The following is a 27,560-nucleotide window of genomic DNA, read 5'->3' on the forward strand; positions in this document are numbered from 1 at the left end:
CACATGACTTTGGAACAATTCCATGGAATGTGTTATAAGCTGTTTGGCGCAAATTCATAATGTCCTATTAGACTTTCTGAAAGCGGTCAAATGTCCTATTGATGCTGAAGAACTCAGGACATTTGTCCTATAGGTATGGATTTGTAGCAACATCCCTGAATATGTGTGTGCAAAATGTTGCATGTGAACTGTTGTAATTGTAAAGTTTCAGAAGTTCATTTTCCCTTCCTTAGCCGTTTTGACCCCAGGAGCATGTGACTGAACACTAAATGACAAAATTGACAAGTGTGTGTTTTGCATGGTGTGTGTAAATCATTGTTTTAAGACTTAGCAGAGATCTGACTCTGAGGCTCAGCTGCATGCGTGTCTTTTCTGTCTGGCAGGGAGCTTGGGGGTAGAGTGCTGCGTGTTGCTACCAACAGGGTGAGCTCTCACAGTCACACTATTTTTTCTTTTGTACTGCTTTCGTAATCCCTGTGTGTGTGTGTGTGTGTGTGTGTGTGTGTGTGTGTGTGTGTGTGTGTGTGTGTGTGTGTGTGTGTGTGGAGTTTGATACTAAAAGTAGTTTCTTGTTTTGCTCTTTAGTGTTTGTTGATAGGAGAAGTGAAGAAGACGAGAAGCTATTATGATTTTGCGATTATCAAGGATTGATTGTTGTTTTGGTTTGTACGTGTGTGTACTTGGTTTAAAAGTAGACCAAGTTAGGGGCAGACTCCATGACTTGGTGGTGGTGGTGTTTAGCACTTTTCATACATGCATTTGGCTCTCATGCAAGTGTTTTCATGCATGTTGAATGTCAGAAACTTCACACTTACAACTTAGTTTCTTTCTTTCTTTCTTTATTTGGTGTTTAACGTCGTTTTCAACCATTCAAGGTTATATCGCGACGGGAACTTAGTTGTCAATTTGATTTCATTCATGGCATTTTTCTTTTTGGGTAACTTTTCATTCTTATAAATATTTATGTCATGATCAGCTATTAGAAACTTGAGACTTTTTTTTCTGCGTGAAATTATGCATTTTTAATTTCTTCGCCTTTTTAGTGTCTTGTATCTAAAAACAGAGCTTTGTAAATAAGGGTGATGTAACTGCGAATTAATATTTATATAATTGATTTTATCTAGACCCGTATGAGGTTTTTGACTACAATCAATTCCCTTTTTAAATAAAATCAAATTCTTGGAAACTAAGGTCTTAAAATGGAGCTGAATTGACAGAGGTTATGAGCAGAACATCTAAAAAAGCCATTTTTGACTCACATGCGAAGCAAAAGTGAGTCTATGTACTCACCCGAGTCGTCCGTCCGTCCATCCCCCCCGTCCGTCCGTCCGTCCGTCCGTCCGGAAAACTTTAACGTTGGATATTTCTTGGACACTATTCAGTCTATCAGTACCAAATTTGGCAAGATGGTGTATGATGACAAGGCCCCAAAAAACATACATAGCATCTTGACCTTGCTTCAAGGTCAAGGTCGCAGGTCTAAAAAACAGCTATTTTTCCCATTTTCTCTGAAGTTTTTGAGATTTAATACCTCACCTATATATGATATATAGGGCAAAGTAAGCCCCATCTTTTGATACCAGTTTGGTTTACCTTGCTTCAAGGTCAAGGTCACAGGAGCTCTTCAAAGTTGGATTGTATACATATTTTGAAGTGACCTTGACCCTGAACTATGGAAGATAACTGTTTCAAACTTAAAAATTATGTGGGGCACATGTAATGCTTTCATCATGAGACACATTTGGTCACCAGGGTTCGTACAGAGTCCTTGAACCCTGGAAAACTCCTTGAAAATTGGAAAACCTTTTCCAGGCCTTGAAAAGTGCTTGAAAATAGAGTTTTGTTAAATAGTCATTGAAAAGTACTTGATTTTTCCAAATTGTTGCCTATACATTTCGTCAGCAGCTTGTCTTATTTAAAAAAAAATGCAACCCCCTTTTTTTTCGTCAAATACAGTACACACATTTTGGGAGAATAAAAGATCGAGTGAAAACGAAAGCAGACGAACTTACTGTTACTAGTCACCCGTAGTTGCTTCCCTTCCCGGAAGTTGGCAAGGGAAACAACTACGGAATGACTTGGTGCTTTGCATTAATTTGGGGAAAATCATGTCCTTGAAAAGCATTTATTTGGTCCTGGAAATGTCCTTGAAAACTCCTTGAATTGTATCTGCTCTGCCCTGCAGGAACCCTGGGTCACATATGATCAAGGTCAAGGTCACTTTGACCCTTATGAAATGTGACCAAAATAAGGTAGTGAACCACTAAAAGTGACCATATATATCTCATGGTAGAAAGAGCCAATAAGCACCATTGTACTTCCTATGTCTTGAATTAACAGCTTTGTGTTGCATGACCTTGGATGACCTTCACCTTGGGTCAAGGTCACATGTATTTTGGTAGGAAAAATGTGTAAAGCAGTTCTTAGTGTATGATGTCATTGCTAGGTTTAGCTGAAGGTCAAGGTCATGTAAAGGTCAAGGTCAAGCATGTGAGTCGTATGGGCTTTGCCCTTCTTGTTTAAAAAGGAGGGAGTCTTAAATTGGGGGATCAATTGAAGAGATCAATATATTGTTCTTAAGGTCCCATATGTAAGGTTTATTACTCATCATAAGAGGCCCACTTCGAGCATGGGGATGGGGATTATGAATAACATAAGGAAAGTGAAAGCTTACTCTGGAGTTTGTCATTATTTTAGATATAATTCCTTAGGAAACCTGCTGTTTCTAGGTGATGGAACTGGAGGAAATGCCACCTCCAGGCGACGTGAAAGGACTGCAGGCCTGGCAGTCGCTAAAGGCCGCCGACAGTCGGCTCCTGTCGTCCCAGCCCGACCCGGCCGCAACGTCCTTCGTCCAGCGTCTGGAGAAAGAACCCCAGCTTCGCTTCGTCCTGGCCGGTGACGGACCCTGTGTCATCACCCCGGTGAAAGCGCCGCCTGGTGGGTCCTCAGTGGAGGCTTGGCTGAAGGAGAAAGTGGCCTGCATCAAGAGAGCGGGCAGGAGGGTGGACAGAGGGGAGGACAGGGAGAGCGGGGAAGTTGGTCCGGATGTTGACACGTCTCTGCCTCTTGACATCGACGCCCCTGTGGAAGAGAGTCTGGGCCTGAGTTTGAGGGACGGTGATGGCTGCAGTAGCGATGAGGAAGAGGAGGGCTCTATGTTCACTCGCCTCAGGGACCAGCGCAGAGAGGTGAGGGGCAAGGAAGATGTTTGTGTGTATTCTTTGTTGTCTTCTTTTTGTGGATTTCGGTTTTCTCAATGAAGAGGTGTGTTTGTTTCTGTGTTTACACATTCCTTGATGTTTTTGGTTGAACCATATGTTTTTATTTCTTTTGATAACCAGTGTGCAGTTAGATCTGTTATGTTAGAGTGAATGGGATGGTGTTACACTGTTAAATTTGACTGTAATGCGCGAGTGTGCGAATATGTGTGTGTTATTTCTTGAAGTAAGCGTTCTGATGGCTCCTTCCTTCAAACTTTCATGCATGAAACACATATTTAATTTTTCCACCATAAATGTGTCGGTTGTACAGGCAAGAGACGAAGCTGCAAGGATAACCCGTCTTGAAGATGACGGCAAAGAAGAAGGAGCCAGCACACCCAAGCGTCAGCGTCTTGACTCTGAGGGCATTCTGCACAGCACCCCAGTGCGTCGTTCTTCCGGCGAACTCTTCGACACCGGTTGCACCCCCATCCCTGCCGGCAACCAACGGGCAGAGTCCAGCAGCACAGATGCAGGTGATGAGCAAGGCAATGTAGAGTTCGTCACCCCTAAGCGGCCGCCCTTGCGACGTCTGTCAACCAACACAGAGTCTGCCCTGCGCCGTGCCATCCTGACCTCAGAAAGCAGGGTAAGCTTTTGGTCAGCTTCATGATAGATTTTCTTGTCTGCTGTACAGGCATGGCAGCTCTCACATAATGGTGAATGTTCAGAGTAGTTGCTCACTATCTCAAATAGAGGTTTTGCATTTTAAAAGTTATCAACAGCGCAAAAAGAAAAAGAAGTATCTTTAATGTGCATTTTTTAATGTCAGTCTTCCTTGTGCGTACATAAGCAATTGATGACAACTGCCAGCAGCAGTTGATTGTGAAGTAACCCACAAAATTAAACAGATTTCTTCCAGAAATTTCATGAGAATTGTATGAGATAATGTTATGCTCAATATGTGTTTTTAGCAACAGTCGCTTGATGGGGAGACATCACAGATCGACGGACCAACACCAAAGAACACACATGGTTTCAAAGTCACGCAGCAGAAACTGCAGGATGCCAAAGCCTTGCACAAGGTCAGCTTCCTCACGCCCCTCAAAAAAAAAAAGAGAAAGATGATGCAAAGAGAAAAATGATGCAAAGAGAAAGGGACCCAAAAAAGAACAGTTGCTTGCTTCTTCGGTTCAGAGAAATAAGGAATTTGACTATACAAATGTTTGCAACATGATTTGAAAAAATGATTGGCTGATATATAGAAAGTAATATTTTTAAACATTTCCTCGAGATATTTGCTCCGGGGCTGCCCCACAGCAGAGCTATTCATGTACATGTATACGACAAACAGTGTAATGTTTTCAAATTAATTTATTAATCTGTTTTTTACCTCTACTTACAGTGTTATTTCTTATTCTTCTTTTCTTTGTTTCCCTATTTGTATATTTCTGTTAATTTGTGTTCAGTACCAGTTCGTGACGGTGTTGAGCGTGGAACTGCACGTAGACACTCGTGGTGACCTCGTGCCCGACCCTGAAATGGACGACATCCGCATCATCTTTTACGCAGTCTTCGACGACATACCACCAGAGAAGGGTCGCAGAAACATCACAGGGGCCATTGTGGTCGACAGGGAGTCGTGTGATGTCAAAAAGGAGGGGAAAAGTTTGAGTCCTCAACCATCGACATCAGTAGCTGGAGCTTCTTGTTCCCCAGGGAAAGGGAAGAGAGCTCTGCTGGAGAAGTGTGGGATAGAGGAGGATTTGGATGTGATGTACGTGGAGTCTGAGGCAGACCTCTTGAAGGAATTCATTCACCTTGTTGGCAGGTAGGGATATGTGTGTATGTGTAGTATAAGTGTTCGTGTGTGTGGCATGAGTGTGTGTCCTTGTGTGCATGTTGGGTTGTGTGTATGTCACATTGGGGGGGGGGGGGGGGGGGGGAGGGAGGGAGGGGGGGAGGGAGGGAGGGAGAATGTGTGTATGAAGCTGTAAGCATGTGTGAAAGAGATTAGTGTGTGTGTATATCTGGGTATCTTACATTTGTAAAGCTAAACTGTTTGGTTAGGCTGGCAAACCAAACCAAACACAAAACGAGCTCAAATAGGATTTGACAGGAGAACAGGGGGGGGGGGGGGGGGGGGGGGGATATAAGAAAACTAGGCAGAGCTGTTCCTAGATCAAGCCTAGCCCAGAAGCTCACATTCTCTATTAAATAAATCCCCCGTTTTTAATATTTTTTTTTATATCACTCATTATGATTGATGGTGTGTTGACAGACTGGACCCTGACATCTTGCTGGGGTTTGAAGTACAGCAGCTGTCGTGGGGCTACTTGCTGCAGCGTGCCGCTCACCTCAGCGTCAACCTCTGCACACAGATTGCCCGCATCCAAGGTGTGTATGACATCCAGTAATACTTGACTTCATCTGTGCTTCTTTCTCCCAGTGTTGTCTCAGATAAGTATGTGAAATCGTGGGATGCTGAAAAACATGTCCCCAATGGTTTTACTGCGAGGGCGTAATATAAAGATACTGCAAAGAGGTGGGGTGATGGGGAAAGGAGATTTATTTATCACACCAACTATTTTATTTTCTGGACGAGTTAGAGTGAGAAAACAGAATAATTTGGAATTTGACTTTGCATTATTGATGTAAGCGGACTGAATATTCACAGATGTAATGTCTTGTGTTGATTGAAAGATGAAATGTGTTTCAGGGTCCAAAAGAGGCAACTGCTTCAGCGCAGAGCAGGATGAGTGGGGGGCCGATCACTCCTCAGAGATCCACGTTGAGGGCCGCATTGTTCTCAACCTCTGGCGGGTTCTCAGGCACGAGGTGAGTGCAACTCCATCTACAGTTGAAGACCTTTAAGACAAAAAAAAATTCTGAGGGAAATCGGGGTGTAAAAGGGAGGGAGTCTAAAATGGAGATGAATTTACAGATGTAATGAACAGAAAATCTGAAAAGGATAAGCTCTTGAAATGTGGGAGGTCTTGAACACGGGGCTAACTTTTCAGGATCATAATAAGGCTGACAAGTGCAGCACCGTTAGATCATTTCAGAATAACATCACTGACTACTGAAGCTTACTTCATCAAATGTACTGCTGCGATCAGTATAACTGCACAATCTTTTTATTGAAATGTGAAACTATCAAAATGCAAGCAATTTGAATAAGTCCTTCACTGTTTTTACAACATTTTCAGGTAACGCTCAACATATACAGCTACGAGAACTGTGCCTTTCACATCCTTCACCGCCGAGTGCCAGCCTACACTTCCCGCACTCTCACCTCATGGTACAATCACCGCACGCACCTCCACCGGTGGCGGGTGATCCAGCACTACACGGAGCGAGTCACCGGTCAGCTGGCCATGCTGGATCAGCTGGACATCATCGGCAAGACCAGCGAGTTTGCCCGTGTCTTTGGCATCGAGTTCTTTGACGTGCTGTCCAGAGGCACACAGGTAGGGACAAGTTTGATGCTTCTTGAGTCAGCACTGGTAATTCTTCTCCCTTTTTTATACCCGCCAGTTGTGAAGTGTGTCCTTAGCTGGTTGCCTTTAACGCCCTGTGACACCAGTCACTTATCCTGTTTGGTGGATGCAGCATGTTCACAATTCAAGCAATGACAGATAAGTTGCTGTGCTTTCAGCCCTCTAGATCTAAAGCTGCAAGCTTAACAGCTTCAACAGTACAGAAATTCTGCAGCCATGCTCAATAAACACTAGAGATCCTTGAAGTGGCACTTTTGCGCTCTGTACACTTTCATCTGTAACTTCCATTTTAGAAAAGAGCAGTTAAAATGGGTGCAGCATGATAAGGCAAAAAAAAAAAAAGAAGGTCTGTTTACGGTAATATAGGCCAAAAAAATAGGGTCGGTAGGTCGGGATTTTTTTTTTTTTTTTTTCTCCAAAAAACCATATTTTTACATTATTTTGCAAAAAAACCAAAAGTTTTTTTTTTTTTTTTTTTCCCCCCCAAATGCCAAAAAAAAAGTCTAGGGTCGCGCGAAAAAATAGGGTCGGTCGGGTTACCGTAAACAGACTATTTTTTTTTTTTTTGGTGCCTAAAGAACAGGGTGGTTTGTTCGCTCTCACATGTTCAGCCGTCTTGAAAGGAATCATTTCCCTGGGAACCGGTAAGGCAACAGCCGATTTAATTTACATGTTCAAGTATGTTAACCGAAACCTAGCAGATACAGAGATTTAGTGGATTATCCTTTTCTTTGCAGTACCGTGTGGAGTCGATGATGCTGCGTCTGGCCAAGCCTCTCAACTTCATCCCGGTTTCCCCAGGCGTTCAGCAGCGGGCTCGCCAGAAGGCGGCAGAGTGCATTCAGCTGACGTTGGAGCCGCAGTCCCGGTTCTACACAGACCCCGTGGTGCTGCTAGACTTCCAGTCCCTCTACCCCTCCATCATGATCGCCTACAACTACTGCTTCTCCACCTGTCTCGGCCGTCTCAACAACCTGGCACAGGCACAGTGAGTCATTTCAACATGTGTCACAGTCACTTCCTAGAATTCTGACTAGCTTGAAATGTATGCTATGCTAGATGAAGAAATCAACTGTGTCTGTATGATGTGTATCAGAACACCAAATCAATCAAATCTAGTTTCTCATTGTAACATGGTATAATTATGAACAGATTCACAGAGATATACAGGTAGAATCAAAAAACATTGTAAGTGGATGGATAAATGTTATTTGATTAAACGCCCCACAATGATGTGCTTGGCAAATCACATAATAACAACAAAAAACACACACACAAAAACAGGTAATTGAAATTCTAAGCCACTGTGTATGATAAATAGCACATGGTTTGAGAAACAAAGAATGGCCAACAAATTTCCTTATTTAAGGTCGAAACAATCAAATGTGTGAGATTTTTTAGTCTGGTATCACACTTGAAAATAACACATTTGTTATTCAGTGCTGCTGACAGAAATGTCTCATTCACTGTAAAAAAACTGATCGTCATGGAATTTGTGAATTCAAGGAAGACATTTCTATCTGTAGTTGTTCTCAGGTGATCATCATCTTACTTTTATTTTACAGGGATGGGCCCTTTGAGTTTGGCTGCACATCTCTGAACGTTCCACCGGAGACACTAAGGGTGAGAACATTGTATTTTGCTTTCACTTTACTGTTCTTTTTTATATGTGTCATTTATTTGTATTCTCCTTCTAGTTTGATTATTTTCAACCATATATCTGCAGGTTTATTTTGTATGTTCATTTATTTAATTGGTTGCATTCTTTGTACATGTTTCAGAAACTGCACAAGAAGGTGACAGTTTCCCCCAACGGCTGTGTTTTTATCAAGTCCAAAGTGCGCAGAGGAGTCCTTCCAATGTAAGCATTAACGTCTGACATTGTTGGTTTACTTTTACACTTGAAGGTGAGACTAGTGTGAATGTTTACATGGAAGGCCCCTTCTGTCATCTCATTTTTAACAGTAAACAGTTTGAGGGTGTGTGCCACATTTGTTCACAGGATTACATGCAGAAATGTTCCATGTGTATGTCTGGCCTCATTTCTTTCAAAGTATTCAGTGTGAGTTATTACAACACAGAATATGGTCTGATTTTTCGTTTTTGACCGTCAGGTTCTTATAAATGAGTAATCCTTCAATGGGTAGAAAAAGAAGAGCTGTGACTGATTTGACTTGTTTTCCTTTGTGATCAGGATGGTTGAGGAGATCCTCAAGACACGCCTCATGGTCAAGAAGTCCATGAAGGATTACAAGGATGACAAGGTTTGCATGCACATTTTGCTTTTGTGCCTGAGAAAGTCAAAATGTGTATTGCCTAAGATTGTGATTGAAATACGGGACAGGTCTTCTTGAAAGTAGAGAAAGCTTCTGGATAACACTCGACCTCTTCATGTATTTTGTTGAAAAACAAAAAAAACACAGCTTCTTTGTGGAAGATCTTTTGTATATTGTGTTCACATTCGGTTTCCAAGAACAGAAACTGTTGAATCTAATAGAAATGTCTGACAAAATGATATTATTGGGGTTAATAGTTGGGTGATGAGTTTTCTGTCAGAAGGACTTGATGGAAGGAGTGAGTGTACCAGAGATGAGATGTGATGTGAACTCCTTGTGTTTTTTCAGACACTGCACAGAATGTTGGATGCCCGGCAGCTGGGTCTGAAGCTGATTGCCAACGTCACGTACGGTTACACTGGTGCCAGTTTCTCTGGACGTATGCCATGCATTGAGGCAAGTCTGCATATTAAATGAACAAGAAAAACAACAACAAATATGTGTAAATGAAATATGAAGAAATAGAGTAGAAAGGTAGAGATTTTACTGTTGAACCATCTCGTGTTGTGTAGTGCAGAGTTATGCGTTTAGACTTTCACAGCATTCTATGAATGCAGACTTCTGAGGCATAGATATATTTGACAGGTTCTCCAAGGCAACAAGCTGTAAAGTGTTGGGCTATTTCTGTACTGAAACATTAGAGTAGGATGATATAACAAACATTATTATCACCAGCCTCCCTTCAGAACAAAAATTAAGGTGGCAAAGTAAAGTAGAGGATGAAAGTCGCTTGTTCATTTCAATGCTTGTTATTCTCTCAGGTGCCAGGAGAATGGTTCCGGATAACTCTCACTTACTCTATGCGCATGTCGTATGCATTTAGAGCGCTTCCTTCCCTTTGTTTATCAGGTGGCAAAGTAAGGTAACATTATTCAGATGACATTTTTTTCACGCTGCCAAGTTTTGTACTACCAAATTTGGCACAAGTTTAGCACAAGTTTATTCAGTTGAGTGTTTTTAGCAGCCTGACACCCTCTCCACGTGTTCCACAGGTGGGCGACAGCATCGTGCGCAAGGCGCGAGAAAGCCTGGAGCGAGCCATCCAGCTGGTGGAGGGGACGCGGCGCTGGCAGGCGGAGGTTGTGTACGGGGACACGGACAGCATGTTCATCAAGCTGCCCGGCCGCTCCAAGGACCAGGCCTTTGTCCTCGGCCAGGAGATTGCCGACGCTGTCACCAACATGTTCCCCAAACCCATCAAGCTCAAGTTTGAGAAGGTGAGAGAACTGATATCTGCTCATCTGTTCTGCCACGTGGAATTGTGGGCATGTTTCAGATATAGCCGTATGAAAGAAGAGGGAATATTTTGAAAGTATTCAGTGTGGTGAGGAAGCTGACACAGGGCGAAATCTTGACATTGCTGAATTGTGTGCTGTAAGGTTGTCAGGTGTTTGAAACCAGGTTGGAAGTTGCTGCTTTTGTAGGCTGCAGTATTGGCAGAGTTGATCACATTTTGCAGGAAACAAAATAAATCAGAGATGGATAAAGAGATGTTTTCTTAGGCTCTGTCTGCTACCAATAGTTAGGTCCAGATCCTTACTCCCGTGACCATTCTCTGGCTGCAAAGGTTTGACGATTGATTTGACTTCTATGGACCCTTTAGAACAAAATTAGACCCCCCTACACCTTCGAAAAATGCTGGCATTTTTCACCAGAGGCCAAAATCCAAGATGGCCACCAGCGCTATCTGGAAAAATCAAGTTTTGAACCAAAGCACCTAGAATTATGTACAAAGACACTTTTTCGGGTAAGTCGACCATGAGGATTCCGATTCCGATATTAATTTGACGTTACGACATCATTTTCATCCAGAAATTCAAGATGGCCGACATCCGGTAGTGTGAAAACTAAACGTTTGAACGGGAGCACCACAAATCACTTCTTAGTGGGAGACCATCCCGTGTTCGTCCTCATCACCCTGCTCAAGGCCGAGAACCCAAACAAATACCGTGACATTGTGCCCTTTCTTGGTCCCTTCCATACACAGTGTGTGATGATGAGTGCTATCTACAAACGCTGCAAGGGGAGTGAGCTAGGGGACGTACTCGTGGCGGGAGGAGTTATTGCTGAGGGCTCCGTTGATCGTGCGCTGCAAGGCAAACATTCAGACATGGGATTCTTCCGTAAAATTACGGAATTCCGTAAATTTTTAGGCTCCAGGGATCATTCTTGAGATTCGTGCAAATCCGCTGAGAAAATGTTGGGGTATATGTAGGTAAAGACCCAAGTTTTTCGGCCGGTCCGCTGATCGCGACGCTCCATTCCATACTATTCTTGAACGGTTGGTTCCTAAAACGGTCAGACTGTTGCTGGTCGATCCGTATGGGAACGCGCTCTGTGTCTTTGTCTCCTACAGTCACCGTTTCAACGTAGCTATCGGGGATTCAGTATAAGCTAAAGCATACCGTATGAGAATGATTCGGCGCCATTTTTACATCGCTTCGAGCCACTTGCCAAAATGATGAGGAAGCTAAAGCGAGACGAAACCGTTCTATCCCGGGAAATTGACCAGCAGAAGTACAAGAAAAATCTCTGGAGATTCGACTGGCTCGATGAAGTTGTATCATTGAGCTGGAAATACGAGAAAGGCCAGAAGACACAAGACGTGAAACTGAAAGTTGGCGATGCTTTTGCTAAAATCAACTTGCCGGGAAAAGCTTAGTGCACTTTGTGCAACGATGTTAATGTTATCAACTACGGTTCCAATGGAAAGACTGCCCTCAAAAGCCACTTGAAAAGCAACAAGCACCTGACTATCCTGAAAACCCAGTCGTGTAATCAGTCACTGGGGTCGTTTGGCACCGACAAGGTAAGAACATTGAAACCACACCGTCACACGCCACCACCACCCCCCCCCCCCCCCCGGCCCCCCCATCCCCGCCTCTCTCTCTCTCTCTCTCTCTCTCTCTCTCTTTCTCCTCCTTATTTTGAGTCTTAGCGTAAAATTAATTTGAGAAACATGGGAAGGAAGAGAAAGGGAGGGGGGGGGGGGCTATGATTAAGCTGAAATATGCATTTCAGGGCCATTTTTGTGTGTCTAAAATACTAAAAACCTTCAGCTTCTGGGGGCGAAGCCCCCAGACCCCGACCAGGGGCGTTGCCCCTGGACCCTACTGGGGGCCTTCTGCGGCCCCCAGACCCCCACTTTTTTTTCCCTTAATTATCACTTTTTCTGAATCCCATGTCTGAACATTACAAGAGGGGACTGCGTTGCTTTAGGCTTATGTATGTGGCGCTTATGAGTCAGCTAGTGCAGGGGAGGCTCACGTCTGACCTGGGTGGTGAGACTAGGGAGAACCTGAAGATCCTCACAGATACAAGTCTCTCCAAAGAATCCCGCGCTGCTGCTCATGAGGCACTGGAGGAGGATGCTGACCTCGAGAGCCTCGTCACCAACTTATTCACAAATGTGGAGGGCAGTGACATGGCGGACTACTGGAGGGAATTCCTGACCATGACGGACGCGCTCATGCAGAATGTACACGCGGTCCATATATGCAACTGGGACGGGTACGTCACATCTCTGCGAGCCATGCTGCCATGGATGGTGGCGTACGACAACAACAGATACGGGCGGTGGCTTTCTGATTTCTGGGCGATGCTGACAGCTCTCCCTGCTGATCAGGTCGCCTTTCTTCGTACTGACTTTGCTCAATCCATCACAGGAAACCCTTACTCCAACATGGCCTGGGACATGTGGATCGAATGCACCATGAACAAAGGCAGCAAAATGAAATCTGGCTGGCTCTCCATTCTCCACAATGAGAAGCAGCTGCTGGTGCACTCGAGAAATGTGAACAATGTGGCCAGGATTCGTGCAGCTCATAACGTCATGGCCAACCGAAAAAAAGCCAACAGAAAGCACACGGAATGCGGCCCAAAACGGATGCGAGAAGATGAGCAGTGTGTGCAGGACCTGGTCGCATGCATGAATGAGTTTGACTCATTTCCGTTTGACCCTTCCTCACCCACCCTCCGCATGCTACAGTCAGCCATGCTTGCCTCTGATGAGCTGGTTGCGGATTTCAAGTCAGTCCATGCTGCAGGGGAGGAAAAGCTGACCAGCTTCTTGCGAGAGAGGGTGTTCAGTAAGAATACCTCCCTCCATGCACCCGTCCCTCTGAGCAAACGCTTGACGTTTGCCAAGATGCCCGACTTGGAGAAGCCCGGGGAGGAACTCAAGGCGAGAGCTGCTGAGATGGAACGGAGCGCTCTCAAGGCAGTAATCGACCTGGTTGAGGTCAGTCAACTTGTGGACCTCTCTGAGTTGTTGGAACATCGTGTTGTTGAGGAGTGTGTGGCCTTATTCAACCCAAACGGCACATACAGGAAGACACAAAAGAGCAAGCTCATTCACAGGCTCTCTCTGCAACCTGTAGAACTGCAGGATCCCTACATCGCTCTCATCGACATGGGCATGATCTGGAGGATGGCAACGCCATCAACAGAGGATCGACAGACGCAAGATGGTACCCCATACACGTGGTCAGACTACGCCCACAAGGTGTCATCCATCATCATTGCCCGTCATGGTCATGCTGAACGTATTATATGTGTGAATGACCCGTACAACGCAACATACTCAACCAAAGATGAATGAGCGAGACCTGCGGGTACAGGGTCAAGCACATGTCCCCAACACCTACATGAAATTGAGCGACCCCTTCCCATCTGCCCACGCGTTCAAAACGCTGCTGTGTAGTGTCAGCAACAAGGAGCGGCTACAAAAGCTTATATGTGACTACCTGAGAGACTTTGCACAGAGTGTTGATGCAGAGATTGTCTACTCTGTTGGCCCCCACTGCACCAACTTGTCAACCCAGCAACCATTGGAGAACTACAGCTTTGAGCAGTCTGAGGCTGACACTGTCCTCTTTTCCACATATGCAGTTCTGCGCGAATCAGGTTACAGTGGCCCTGTTGTCATTGATGCCGCTGATACGGATGCCTATGTCGCGGCTGCAGTCATCTCACAGCAGCTGCCAGGAATCCTCTGCATCAAGAGGAAGCAGGAGACGGTCTTGTGCCGTGGCCTGGTGACTGACGAGATGGCAGACTGTATTGTGCAGCTTCACTGTATGACAGGCTGTGATGCCAACTCAGGTTTCTACGGCAAGGGTAAGACGTCAGTGTTTGACCGGGTTGCAAAGAGCGCTGTGGCCCGACGGCAACTCTTGCAGTGCGGAGATAGCCTTGACCCTGAGGAGGAGGTGCTAGAGGAGCTCTTCCAATTCACGCGACATGCAATCTATGGCAACAACAAGAGTAGCACCATGGCTGAGGCCCGTGCAGCAAAGTGGAAGGCACTGAAAAACAAAGCATTCATCCGTCTGCCTCCAGATGCAGACAGCCTACGCCAACACTGCCTCCCTGCAAACTACTTGGCATATCTAGTGCGTCATCCCTTCCTGAAGAACCACCCCACGCCACTCGGAAACGGCTGGTGGGTGGTCGCTGTCGCCCTGTCCGCCACACGCAACCTGCTCTCCCGATACACCTACCTATGCACCTACCTGCACAAGGGCCAGATGAAGAGAGCGAGGAAGATGAGAGCAATGAGGAAGATGATGATGATGATGATGATGTACAGAGGAGGGAGAATGCATTGGAATATGACGATTCAGAATCTAGCGAGGCAGCATGCTCTGATTCGGACTAATTTATCTCACCAATGTCATATTGATTCATCGATTTCATAGCACTGAAAGGAAGGACATAAAAGCACAATTGGTGACTTCTAAATGTGTATCAACTGTGTTGTTGTCATCTTTGTCCAAAGAAAGGGCCGAAAAAGTGCCATTTTCAGAGTAAAACGATTATTATTGACAGTTTGTAATTGGTTTCAACTGAAAACTGTTCATGTTACAGTTATTATACAGAGGTTATTTAGAAGTGTACTAAGTTTTCTTGTCATGCATTCAACAATTGCTTTACTGCAATAGATCCTTATGGAGGATGTTTGCTTGAAGGACAAAAGTTACGTTTTCGCTCTACTGGATGGTGGCCATCTTAAATTATTAGGGCCAAATGATGTCGTAACGTCAAACTAATATCAGAATCGGAATCCTCGTCGTCAACTCACCCGAAAAAGTGTCTTTGTACATAATTCTAGGTGCTTTGGTTCAAAACTTGATTTTTCCAGATAGCGCTGGCGGCCATATTGGATTTTGGCCTCTGGTGAAAAATGCCAGCATTTTTCGAAGGTGTAGGGGGGTCTAATTTTGTTCTAAAGGGTCCGTAGAAGTCAAATCAATCGTCAAACCTTTGCAGCCAGAGAATGGTCACGGGAGTAAGGATCTGGACCTAACTACAAGGACTAATTTAATGTAGGTGTAGGTTTTTAATCGCTCTGTACATCTGATGGTGTATCTGCTGCTTAACTGACTTTTTTCTAGTGTGTGTTTGATGCTTCAGTGGCCGACACTACATCATTCAAAATGATAAATGTGAACAATGTGGCAACTATCTTCCCCTTTCTCCAGGTGTACCTGCCCTGTGTGCTCCAAACCAAAAAACGCTATGTGGGCTTCATGTACGAGACGCGCGACCAGAAAGAGCCGGTGTTTGACGCCAAAGGCATCGAGACAGTGCGACGAGACAACTGTGGCGTGGCCTCCAAGATTCTGGAACGCTGCATCAAGATTCTCTTCACCATGCGCGACGTGTCCCAGGTGCGGGCGTACCTGCAGCGACAGTGCACCAAGATGCTGTCTGGCCGTGTCGGGCTTCACGACTATGTCTTCGCCAAGGAGTACCGCGGCATGGTGGGCTACAAGCCTGGCGCCTGCGTTCCCGCTCTGGAGATTGCAAAGTTAGTACTGTGGTCCTTTATTTGAAGGGGTGTGTGGGTGCGAGTGTGTGTGTGGTGTCTGTTTGTGTGTGTGTGTGTGCGTGTGATGTAATGTAAAATCTTCTCTTTCTGACAGTACTTTTATCACAATTTACCCTTCATTTGTGAAGGTCTGTTAAACTCCTGTAATAACTCTCAAGAGGTGAAATTTACCCTTCAGTTGTGAAGGTCTGCTAAACTCCAGTAATAACAGTGGAAGGATATAGCTTACTCACTGTACCTTGTCTGGATAAAACATGCATCAGATAATTATTTGCCACTGTAACTACACTACAGCATTCTTTCTCATATTTTCTGCTTATCTGCGAATTTACTCCCATTTTAAGACCTGAGAGATATATTTTTGTGGAATTATTCACTGTATCCTGTCATGATGAAACATACATCAGGCAATAACATACTTATGACGTTTACTCAGAAGGCGACTGCGAGAGGACAGGAGATCCGAACCGCGGGTGGGTGAGCGTGTCCCATACGTCATTGTCCACGGGTCCCCGGGCCTGCCCCTCATCCAGCTTGTCCGCCAGCCGCGAGAACTGCTGCAGGACCCCTCGCTGCGCGTCAATGTGACGTACTACATCACCAAACAGGTGCTGCCCCCTCTGGAGCGCCTGCTGGGGCTGGTGGGGGTCAGCGTGTTCCAGTGGTACAACGACATGCCCAAAGTGGTGCGGCTGGCTCCCCATGTCGCCCCGGCCCACGACACCAAGCAGGTCAGTTGTCACTGCTATCTTATGGGGGGGGGGGGGGGGGGGGGCAGTATTATACTTTATTATCTCAAAATCAAGAAATAGTGGTTGACAATGAACCCACAACAACAGTAAAACACGCACACGCACACGCATGCACACACACACACTCACGCATGCACACTTTTAATGTTTGTGACTGGCCTGCTGTCCATTTGACAGTTAAATTGCTGCTTTAATGTTAGTGACTGGCCTGCTGTCCATTTGACAGTTAAATTGCTGCTTTAATGTTAGTGACTGGCCTGCTGTCCATTTGACAGTTAAATTGCTGCTTTTATGAAGGATTAGGTCCTTAGAGAAGCAAGTACTTGTGATGATGATCAGTGGTGTTTATACAATATGAAATTCCGCTTCAGCGTTAGAAGCGTAATTTTTTTCATATAAAAAAAAAATAAATAAAATAGTGCATACAATTTCTTACTGCATGCATAAGAATTGAAAGCCTTGATCTTGAAGGTTGATGTTGGCATACATGAATTGTTCGTCGTAAGGGCCCACACTAAAAGGAGACTGGAAGTTCTCAAGTTCCATGTGTTCAAAGTATGTCTTCTATCATCAGAGTATGTGATGGGGATGCTTACCTGTATATTTAAGAAGTATTTTGTCTCTTGACAGGGCACCATCTCACAATACTTTGTGACATCGGACTGCCTGGTGTGTGAACGACAGACCAAACAGGCTGTGTGCGCGACGTGCCTGAACGACCCCCAACTGGTGGCCGTCACGCTGGCTTCACGCTCTGCTGCTTGGGAAACAGTCCATGACAAACTGTCTAAGGTACACACACTGCCTGTTGCGGGAAGGAAATCTTTATAACTAATAGGAGGGAGGGAACAAATAGAAGAGAAAACAACCGGAAGGATGTGATGTTGAGGAGGTGCTAACTCTGTTTTGCTGTAGAAAGAGAAGGCAAGTGGGGAGTGTAGTGGGGGGAAGAAATGTAATACTGTTTCAAGGAGTGTAGTGCTAACTCTGTTTTGCTGTAGAAAGAGAAGGCAAGTGGGGAGTGTAGTGGGGGGAAGAAATGTAATACTGTTTCCAGGAGTGTAGTGCTAACTCTGTTTTGCTGTAGAAAGAGAAGGCAAGTGGGGAGTGTAGTGGGGGGAAGAAATGTAATACTGTTTCAAGGAGTTTAAGTGTTTCTGGGCTTGAGCTATGTCTTGTTTCTGTGGCTTGCATTTGTCTGCCAATTGTAGTGTAACATCACAAGGCCTATATGAATTTGTTTTCAAGAGCGTGTGCTGATGTGCGTGCTCGCTTGCCTTTTGGGCTGACAGCAGTAAAACTGAGGACATACCCTCCCTCTATTTTCAGGTGTGCATGACATGCATGGGAGTGCAAGACCGCAGCCAGCCGTGTGTGTCGCTGGACTGCCCTGTCCTGTTCCGTCGCCACCTGGCCACGCTTGACCTGACTCGCGCTGACCAGCACAGAGAGGCCTTGCACAAAGCGTTGGCTTTCTGATCCTAGTACCGCCCTCTTCGCTTTGACTGCTTTGGGTAACGGGGCATTTATAGTGAATCCTCAATCCTGGCAGCCACCTAAATGGAGTCAAGCCAAGACTACAGTGTGCCTGCTTGGTTACATGGATCATTGGCACACTAAACCTACAACTTGAAAGCGCTTTTTTCATAATCATACGGTTACAAAACCGTTTTTCCTGAATCATACTGTCAACAATTGCTTGATGGGGTGTACTTTCACACAGTACGCTGCCACTTTGGTGGGAGGGACTGTTGGTATACCAAGTCTGCAACTTGAAAAAAGCGCTTTACCGAATCATACCATCACAACAATTGCTTGATGGGGTGTACTTTCACACAGTACGCTGCCACTTTGGTGGGAGGGACTGTTGGTATACCAAGTCTGCAACTTAAAAAAAAAGCGCTTTACGGAATCATACCATCACAACAATTGCTTGATGGAGTGTACTCTCACACAGTATGCTGCCACGTTGGTTGGAGGAACTGTTGGTATACCAAGTCTGCAACTTGAAAAAAGCGCTTTACTGAATCATACCATCACAGCAATTGCTTGATGGAGTGTACTCTCACACAGTATGCTGCCACGTTGGTTGGAGGAACTGTTGATATACCAAGTCTGCAACTTGAAAAAAGCGCTTTACCGAATCATACCATCACAACGATTGCTTGATGGAGCGTGCACTTCCACCAAGTCTCCATCTTGAAGGCGCTTTCCTAAATCGTACAGTTACAACAACTGCTTAATGGGGTGTATTCTCACACAGTGCTTGGGTGAGAAGGATAAGTGGCACATTCAAACATGACTTTCACACTTAATTTGACCTTGAAGTCAGGCACTTCACTCTGACAGAACTGACATCTTATGGATGACCACACACAGAAACAACCACCACCAGATGGCGTTCAGGCAGACGCATAGTGCTATTGGAAAAAGCTGACGGCTTGTGGAGAAATCTTCAGTATCTGAACTGGCTTCTAAGAAAATTTTACTCTTCAGTGTCAATTTTCAAGTGATGTTGGATCAGAGGAAATGATGAGCTGTGAAAGAAAATCTGCTTGTACTGAACATGAAAAAGCATTATATAAAATATATCTGGGCTGAAAAGAGTCACTGCTACAAAGATGACCTTGGCATAACCTTGAATCGAAAATTTCAAAACTAAATTTTCATTTAATTAATATACTTACTCAACTCACATAAATGGCATTAACTTCAGTTCATTGCTAAGATATTGAAGTAGTACTCGACCCTGGTAAGGGGGGAAGTAACTCCCAAAGAAAACAAAGTCCGTAGTCAAGGACGGGAGTCACCTCCCCTACCGGTAACCCGCGCATGCGCGGTCCTACTACCGGCCGTCATTCCCCCACGGAAACACACACCTGTAACACATATAATGTTAGCGGGGATGGATGGGAGGGTATAAACGATGTGAGTTGAGTAAGTATATTAATTAAATGAAAATTTAGTTTTGAAATTTTCGATTCAATCACATATTCTTACCTCAACTCACATAAATGGCAGATTGCACATAAAGGCGGTGGGATACTCACATTAATCTCTTGGAAGTATCTGGCCTGCGGCAACCATAGCTGGGAGGCAGTTGGTACCGTCCGGATGAGTGCTGGCAATGCGCCGGAGGTAGTAGCTGAGGAAGACATCATGAGTCGTCCAGTATGCAGCTTTGAGGACGTCTGACATCCTTCCAGACTTGAGGACAGCTAAGGAAGTTGCCCACGCTCAAGCCTCGTGCGTACGAGGTGATCGAGGAGGAAGGACTGACTGCCCCCCCCCCCCTTTTGTGTCTGCCACCACTGATAAGCATGCCTTATAAGTGTGGAAGACCATCTGGAAAGCGTGGTTTTTGCAAAGTCTTTATTTCGGGCTGAAATGATCGAAATAAACAACAACTTCGGAGCTGATGCTCGAAACGGAGCGGTGCGCGACAAGTAAGCCTTAAGCGCGCGTACCGGACAGTTAGAAAGATCCGGATCGCCGGGGGCTAAAAATGTCCCGGAGAGGCCGAATGGAAATGATCGGTGAAAGTTGACCAGGTTTTTGATTCTTGGCGAGAAAATCGGGACGGACACGCAGTGAAACCGAGCCGTCTCTTTCGAAAGTGATATCCCGGTCTAGGCCTGAGAGGCCGTGGATCTCACTGCCCCTCCGCGCGGAAGCGAGCAGTATGAGCATGAGAGTTTTGCGCGTAAGGTCAGAGAGACTAGCGTCTTGTAAAGGTTCAAAAGCACTAGAACGGAGAAATTCGAGTACTAGAAGAACGTCCCAAGCCGGGACAGAAGTTCTCTCCGTTGCAGAACTGAGGGCCGCGCCCTTTAGCACACTCGCGATAACTCCCCCAAGGGAGATGGAGCGTCCAAGTTGCTTAAAAGTAACAGAGATGGCTGAGCGGCGAGCGCGCAAAGCGGACGCGGCGCGTCCCCGAGCGGAGAGCCATGCCAGATGGTTTGCGACCTGCATTGATCGCAGGGCGACCGGGACAACATTGTTAGCCGCAAACCATCGAGTCCAAGCCAGCCAGTGTGACTAGTAGACAGAGGAGGTGGCCTGTGAGCCTTCTGGCCTAAGTCCAAAAGCGAAAACGGAGGCGCCTGAGCACCCCAGTGATCTCCGAACCCTCTCCAGGCGTGAGGATCCAGGCCCTCGGGGCGATTGTGCAGAGTCCCCGTTCTGGGCTGGAAAAGCTCCCCTCGCCGGCGGCCGAGCGGGATTGGCGGGCCGCTGGTGAGCCGCATGGGGTCCGGGAACTAATGCTGACTGGGCCAGCACGGTGCCACGAGAAGGAGATGAAGCCGCTCTAAGTCGGCTTTAGGCTGAACCCTTCCGATGAGTGGAGTGGGAGGGAAGGCGTAAGCCTCTAGGCCTGTCCAGCTGATCGTCATCGCGTCGATCTGCCAAGCTTCCGGGCCCGGAAACAGACACAACGATCGGGAGGCGACGTGAAAATCTCGTGGCGAAAAGGACGACCATCGGACGCTCTACCTGCGCCCAAAGAAGGAGGAGCGCCTGATGGGTGATGGTCCACTCCGTGTGGAGGATCTGGAAGGAACGGCTGATGACGTCGGCAAGGACGTTCAGGCAGCCGGGCAGATAGCGAGCCGAGATCAGGATCTAAGAAAGAGTCTCGCATGCTCGGCTGGACCACAGCCGAGATCGGGACCCGCCCTGTTTGTTGGAATAAGCAGAGACCGCCGTGTTGTCGTAAAGAAACAACACATGGGTGCCCTGGAAAGCGGAGAGAAAATGATGAAAACCCAGAAAGACCGCCTCGAGCTCGAGGCGAATGTTGTGCCATAGACCGCTGCTCTTGTGACCACCGACCGGAAGTCGTGTGCGTGTCCAAGTGAGCCCCGCAGCCCTTCTGTGCTGCGCCCGCAAAGAGATGCGTGTAAGGAGGAGGAAGCGCTATGGGCACTCCCTGCAGAAGCCAAGGAGTGTTCATCCACTGAGGCGTGGTCTGCTGCAACCAGACCCCGAAACGGAACTGAGACGTCCCAGCCGTGTGACGTCGGATTCCAGACTGAACTGAGCGCCGCCTGAAAAGGGCGCGCCTGCAGTTTGTATAAACGACGTTGAGTGGGACGGACTGCCCACTCCCGTGAATCGAACACCATGCCTTGGTGCAACACCCCGGGGACGACCAAAATTCTGCCGTAAAGTCCCAAGAAGGGGTGGCCGAGAAACTCCTCTATAGCCTGCTTCCGCAGAAAGAGAAGGATTTCCGCCTGTAAAGTCTCCTGAGCGTCTGGGCTGACCGGAAACCGGAAGTTGGCCGGCGCCCTAGACGAAGGGGCTTTGCCTTCCTGCCAAGGAAGGCGGAACCCCGATCGAATCACCCCCATGCTCCATAGGCTGCTTGTCCGAGACAGCCAAGCTGGAAGGACCCGGAAGAGGCCGCCTGCTACCAAAAGGGTAGAGGCTGGGGGGGGGGGGTGACTGGATCGGGGGTGGCTCATTGGGGGTTGGGCTTGCGCCCAGACCCCCGCTTCCCGAAGGAAGGTTTACGCTGGTAAGGACGGGACCGTGACCCACCCCTACCTGCGCGAGACGACTGCTGCCCAGAAGAGCTGTCTGGCGCTGACGCAGAACTCCGTGGTTTGTTGCTGTGCTGCTTAAGAGCGAGTTCCGTCAGTTGCACCACATGTTGGTCACGAGTTTCCTCAGTTTGCTGCCGAAGGGCATCCAAAGAGCGTGACCCCAGCAACGCACCCTCTCAAAGAGTCTATGGTGGCCTTATCCGTCAGGCGAGAGCCGTTAAGAAAAGCCTCGCGCCTCCAGAACACCACCTGAGAGTAGAGCCGAGCAGCAAGCGTCATCTGACTGTCAGTGACCTTCGCAAGCGCCGCCAGGAGCATGGCAGCATCAGCCTCAATAGCATCGTCACGAAACCTAAAAGGCTCGATGGACGAAGCGATGGCTCTCGTGAGAGACCGGATGAGCGTTTCCGCTAAAGAGGTCAGTTCAAGGGAAGAACGCCCGCTTTCCTCCAGCCCGAGTAGACTCTGTTCCGTACAAACGGAAGTCCTATCTCGGCTATAACCATCCTGCCGCAAGCGAGCCAGTTCCGGAGTCACCGGAAGTGGAGCTGTGGGCAGCGAAAAAGAGGAGAGAAGAGAATGTGGCCTGCTAGGCAGCCGCGATCTTCTTGAGTTGGCTGGGAGGCCGCCGCCTGCCTGAGCCGAGGTTAACCAAGGCTGGGCAGAAGGGGGGGGCTTCCCCATGAGCAGCCAAAAGAGGGTAGGGTGTGTTAGCGTCCGCCAATACCTGAGCCATCACAAACGGGACGGAAGGAGATTCCATGAAACGGAACTTCGCCCTCGTGTCCCCCGCGCCCGCAAAGTCTGCCAAAGCAGAAGGAGGGGGCGCGACAACAGTAGAGTCGGCGGAGACACCCTCAGGGAAGTACCGTGAGGTTATCTCCGCAGCCAACTCCAGAGTAGGGCCCAGCTTATTGGGAATCCGTAAGGGGGTAACGGATTCGGAACGATCCTCATCCCCTTCCTGTTCCTCTGCAAAACCTTCCTGATCCCCATCGAAAGGAGGGTCCGGCAAACCGGAAACCCACCCATCCACGGAAGAGGAAGTGGCTAACGTCGGTTGAACAGTAGACGGAAGCGCCGCAAACTGTCCACCAACAGCACCGCCGACAACCGGAACCGCCGCGGCGGAACCGGAAGTCAGGGCCGGATGTCGATGCGTGACCAGGGACGGGATAGCAGGGACACTGCCACCGGAACCGCTAGCCCGCTGTCCTCCACCGGAAGTGCCTGCCACAGCACAACCGGAAGTCGAGGACGACAACCCGCGGGTAGGCCCGACCGGAAGCCCCGAGGGGAAACCAGAGGAGCCTACCCCCTGCGAGCTCGAAACAGGAACGGCGGCAGCCGAACCAAGAGCTACAGGACGATGACCGCCGACAGAATCTTGCAGGCCAGAGCTGGACAAGCAAGACGCTGCTGCCTGTCCCCCAGAGGCCGGGACAGCCGAAACTGATCCCAGGGGGGCAAGCTGGCGCGCTTCGCCGCTCCCTAGCGCACCCGCCACGTGATGGACGGTGTACTGCCGGGGAGGAGCCGTCTGTGAACCCGAAGGAGACGCAAGAGCGTAACCAGGGAACGCAGGCAAGTGTGAGCCCCCAAAAAGATGGGGACTCCCACAAACGCCGCCCAACGCCGAAGCGCTAGAACCGGGCGGCGCTATGGACGCGAACCCCCCTGAAAAGGCAGGGGGATCCGCTACCGAACCGGAAAAATCCGGTCCGAGATCAGCCGAAGTGATCGTCGCTGAAGGCCGCAGCCTAGAAAGTGAAGCCACCCCCCCCCCACGCCAGGCGGGAGGGGAGCGACAGGCCTTTCCGCAGAATGCAAGGCAACCAAATCATGCTTCAAAGTAGCAAACATTGCCAAGATTTCTTCCCGAGACACGGACTCGCTAGGCCGAGGCGCCTGCGAGCGCGAGAGAGGAGAAGTAGCGCGTTCCTGCGTAAGAAAAACCGGTGACGGTGACGTGGAGTCAATCGAAACCCGTTCTGACTTCTTAGTCACCGGGTCAGTAACCAGAACTAAAGACGTAGCCTGTGACGAAGTTACAGAGGCACGCGTCTTTGATTTAGACTTAGACTTGTCCTTATCTTTCTCTTTCCCCGGTGAAGAGAGCAGAGAAACAAGATTGCCCTTGCTTTTAGAGCTTTTGTCCGCCATTTGCAATTTCGAACACGCGCACGTGGAGACGAATTACAACAGCGAAATACTCAAACAAACGCAACGCGCAGCGAAGAGAAGTGAAACGATCTTACCTAAAGATAGCAACGCAAATACCAGGGTCAAATGGCCTTCCACAAAAGGCCAAGGCAAAAAAGATGCCGGAGTACCACAACACGTCTGTGCTCGAGTGTTGAAGTGGGTGGAATGACGGCCGGTAGTAGGACCGCGCATGCGCGGGTTACCGGTAGGGGAGGTGACTCCCGTCCTTGACTACGGACTTTGTTTTCTTTGGGAGTTACTTCCCCCCTTACCAGGGTCGAGTACTACTTCAATATCTTAGCAATGAACTGAAGTTAATGCCATTTATGTGAGTTGAGGTAAGAATATGTGATTGAATGTGACATGATCTAATATAGGACTAACAGGCACTCTGGTATGCGTGTCAGAAGCATTGACTTCGATGGACCTGTGAATGGCTTGAGAAGTAAATCTTTTGGCTCGCTTTGGACTTTTACTAAATTCTTACTCAAGCTTTGCGCACAAAATATTTTAAAGCAAAGAGAATCATAAGGCTACCATGAAGTCGGTGGATTTTAATAGTTTATTATTTAAATCATGTTATTTATGTGCTAAACCACGTTTACCTCCCTTTACTTTTCTTAGCACCATAATAAACTTGAGAGCAGCTCAAACTGGATTTCTTGCAGAAGTAAGTGACTTCATCCGAGCTTGATTTCTCTTTGTATGCAAAATATTTGTGTGCAAAGTTGAATAGTAGTTTGGTAAAGGTATCGAGGGAATGGAAAAATTGACAGTGTTGCTTTCAAGTACATCCTTTGTGTGTCTGCCAATGATGGGTGACAAAACAATGAAATGTGTCTCTCCAAGACTTGGGGTATGCAGAGACTCAATATAATTTGTTTAATTCCTTGATGCTGCTCGTGTTGATGAAGAAATAGGTTGACTTCTCAAGAAAGTTCTTGTTCTTTGTTGAATCAAATTAAGAAAACAGTGCTGCAGAAAATTCAGGCAAAGGAGAAGTATGAGAGAAAGCTGATTCTGACTCTGCAGAATGAATAGCAGAAGGACGATTTTAATGGCTTAGCTCTTTTCTTAACATTAGAGGAGTGCTTCTGTGTTAAATCCATCAACATCTCACATTGAAAGAGAGGGAGCCTCCAAGAATCCAAGACAGTCTGTTGAAAGGTCTCAAACAACAACAACAATAACAGGTAAGTCTTGAACTGAGGGCAGTATGAACAGAAACTCTGACAAGATGTTAAGATCTTCAGAGAGATAGATTCAAGGATTATCAGGCTGAAGTCTTTCTTGTTCAATCTTTGTTTAACCCAGAAAGCTCACTGAGCACAGAGGTGATGAAACATATCGAATCATAATGTGAAAAGGAAATGGGCACTTTCTTACATGACTGGCAAAACTGGAGTGCCAAGTCAGAAGTAACAATAAAAAATGAAAAGAAAATGAAAATAATGTTGGTAAATCAGAAAGGACCAAAAAGTCCTCTCGAAATTATCTTGCCAGCATTTAAAGTTTCTCTTTTCTTCACTGTGAACTGTTTTCTCTTAGTCTCAGACTTCTTTTTCCTCCAGAATATGAAAACTTGAAAAAGCATGTTTGTCTGTTCTCTGTCCTTTTCATCAGTATTCTCTATGAAAACTGCTGGTTATGGTAAAGCGTGGTAATCAAAAGTGTTCTGCCCTAAACCTGTCTCGATGTAAATAGTAACTGATTGTGTGCTTGAAAATTATGCTGTCTCTCTCTGTATGCCCCCAATTCCCACCCTAGTATTTTCATATTTTTTTTTTAAATAACTCTTTTTGTCTTTAGTTTTAATGATTTTTTTTATTGTTCTGCACCCTTCCCCCTTTAAGTATCTTTGCTGGGATATTTGTTTTTCTTGTTTGTCTTTGATGTTTTATTATGTGGAACCTTGAGTTGGTGCTATATAAATAATTGTTTTTGTTCATTTCGTGGTTGTGGGTTGAGTCTTGTTCACTTGTTGAAGTAAGAACAGTGCAAATGATGTTCTTGAGTGACTGACTTTTGTTCAAACAGTTGTTTTTCAGCAGTACACAATTCTGCATTATCTGTTAAAAGATGAGTGAGTAATGTTATTCAATATGGATTGTGTTCAGATATTACAAAGTTTTATCCGGTGATAGTGATTTTTTGGTGTGAAATTAAACCTGCTTGTAAAACTTGCTGTAATATTTCCGTGCATGATTATTAACAGGTTGCGTTTGTGATAAATGTGTGTGCTTGGAAAATACTTACATCATTGGACAACAACTAGTTCTTTTTACTGTTTCATAGTTAAAGGCACAGTAAGCCTCCCGTAAACCATCACAGATACTGTCAGGCTTTTACACACAGTACAAACACCCTTCCATTTGAACGCTCACCGAACGGGAACATCCTAGGTGCCCTACGTAAAGAGCGAGCAATTTTCAAAGAATTAATTTTGTGGATAGTCTCCACACACAATCGGACCGTGGTGCGTTTTGGCGCTAGACCTAACTTTTAAAATCTAAATAATAAATTGACAGCTTGTTACACAAAAATTCTTAAATCATAAAATAATTCTTTTTTCATCAAGACAAGATCAGTACAATTCGAAGGTTTGAAAAAAGAAAAGCCCGGATGCAGGGTCACGCAAGGTTGTGGTTCTCGTAGCAGACGACAGTTTATGCCTATCGCCAGTTCCTCTGAACAGTCAAAAGCCATCGCTAGAGTTCTTGTGAACCACAGCCGTTTGTTTCGTGCATAGTCAGAGGTACATAATAACGTGCTATTGCAGATAAGCTCACAGCGAATTACAAACTGACGACAACATTGTAAAAAAGGGAAACTGGATCACACGGGTTCACGATGGCTCAGGGGTAAGATAAACCACGCAAAAATAAATTTTTTGAAATTTGCTCGCTCTTTACGGAGGGCAGCTAGGATGTTCTCAAACGGTGAGTGTTTAAATGAAAGGCTGTTTGTACTGTGTGTAAAAGCCTAACAGTATCTATGATGGTTTACGGGAGGCTTACTGTGCCTTTAACTTAAAATGGCTTCCAAAACAGGAAATAAAGCATGTGAAAAATACAGGAAAAATGATCAGAAGAGCTGAGGAAATTAAGCATGGTTGAAAACACGTATCTCCCTTATGGTGTGATTAATTTATCTTCCAAGTTTCTGTTTGTTATGAATTAT

At 46.4% G+C, this 27,560-nt stretch overlaps 1 protein-coding gene across 1 annotated transcript in view; it reads left to right on the forward strand.

Moving 5' to 3' along the window:
• Nucleotides 1-19,160, forward strand: part of LOC138962522 (uncharacterized) — a 58,829-nt gene extending 39,669 nt beyond the window's left edge. Inside the window, exons 16-33 of the mRNA XM_070334360.1 lie at nt 384-423; nt 2,730-3,191; nt 3,535-3,852; nt 4,178-4,288; nt 4,673-5,034; nt 5,485-5,600; nt 5,923-6,041; nt 6,413-6,673; nt 7,441-7,691; nt 8,269-8,326; nt 8,485-8,564; nt 8,898-8,967; nt 9,328-9,435; nt 10,032-10,256; nt 15,522-15,850; nt 16,308-16,602; nt 17,254-17,415; nt 17,953-19,160. Coding sequence (XP_070190461.1) covers nt 384-423; nt 2,730-3,191; nt 3,535-3,852; nt 4,178-4,288; nt 4,673-5,034; nt 5,485-5,600; nt 5,923-6,041; nt 6,413-6,673; nt 7,441-7,691; nt 8,269-8,326; nt 8,485-8,564; nt 8,898-8,967; nt 9,328-9,435; nt 10,032-10,256; nt 15,522-15,850; nt 16,308-16,602; nt 17,254-17,415; nt 17,953-18,102 — 3,517 coding nt within the window. The 3' untranslated portion in view covers nt 18,103-19,160. The remainder of the gene's footprint in view (nt 1-383; nt 424-2,729; nt 3,192-3,534; nt 3,853-4,177; nt 4,289-4,672; nt 5,035-5,484; nt 5,601-5,922; nt 6,042-6,412; nt 6,674-7,440; nt 7,692-8,268; nt 8,327-8,484; nt 8,565-8,897; nt 8,968-9,327; nt 9,436-10,031; nt 10,257-15,521; nt 15,851-16,307; nt 16,603-17,253; nt 17,416-17,952) is intronic.
• The last annotated feature ends 8,400 nt before the right edge of the window (nt 19,161-27,560 follow it).

Source organism: Littorina saxatilis, linkage group LG3 (genome assembly GCF_037325665.1).
Source record: "Littorina saxatilis isolate snail1 linkage group LG3, US_GU_Lsax_2.0, whole genome shotgun sequence".
NCBI classification, from domain to species: Eukaryota; Metazoa; Mollusca; class Gastropoda; order Littorinimorpha; family Littorinidae; genus Littorina; species Littorina saxatilis.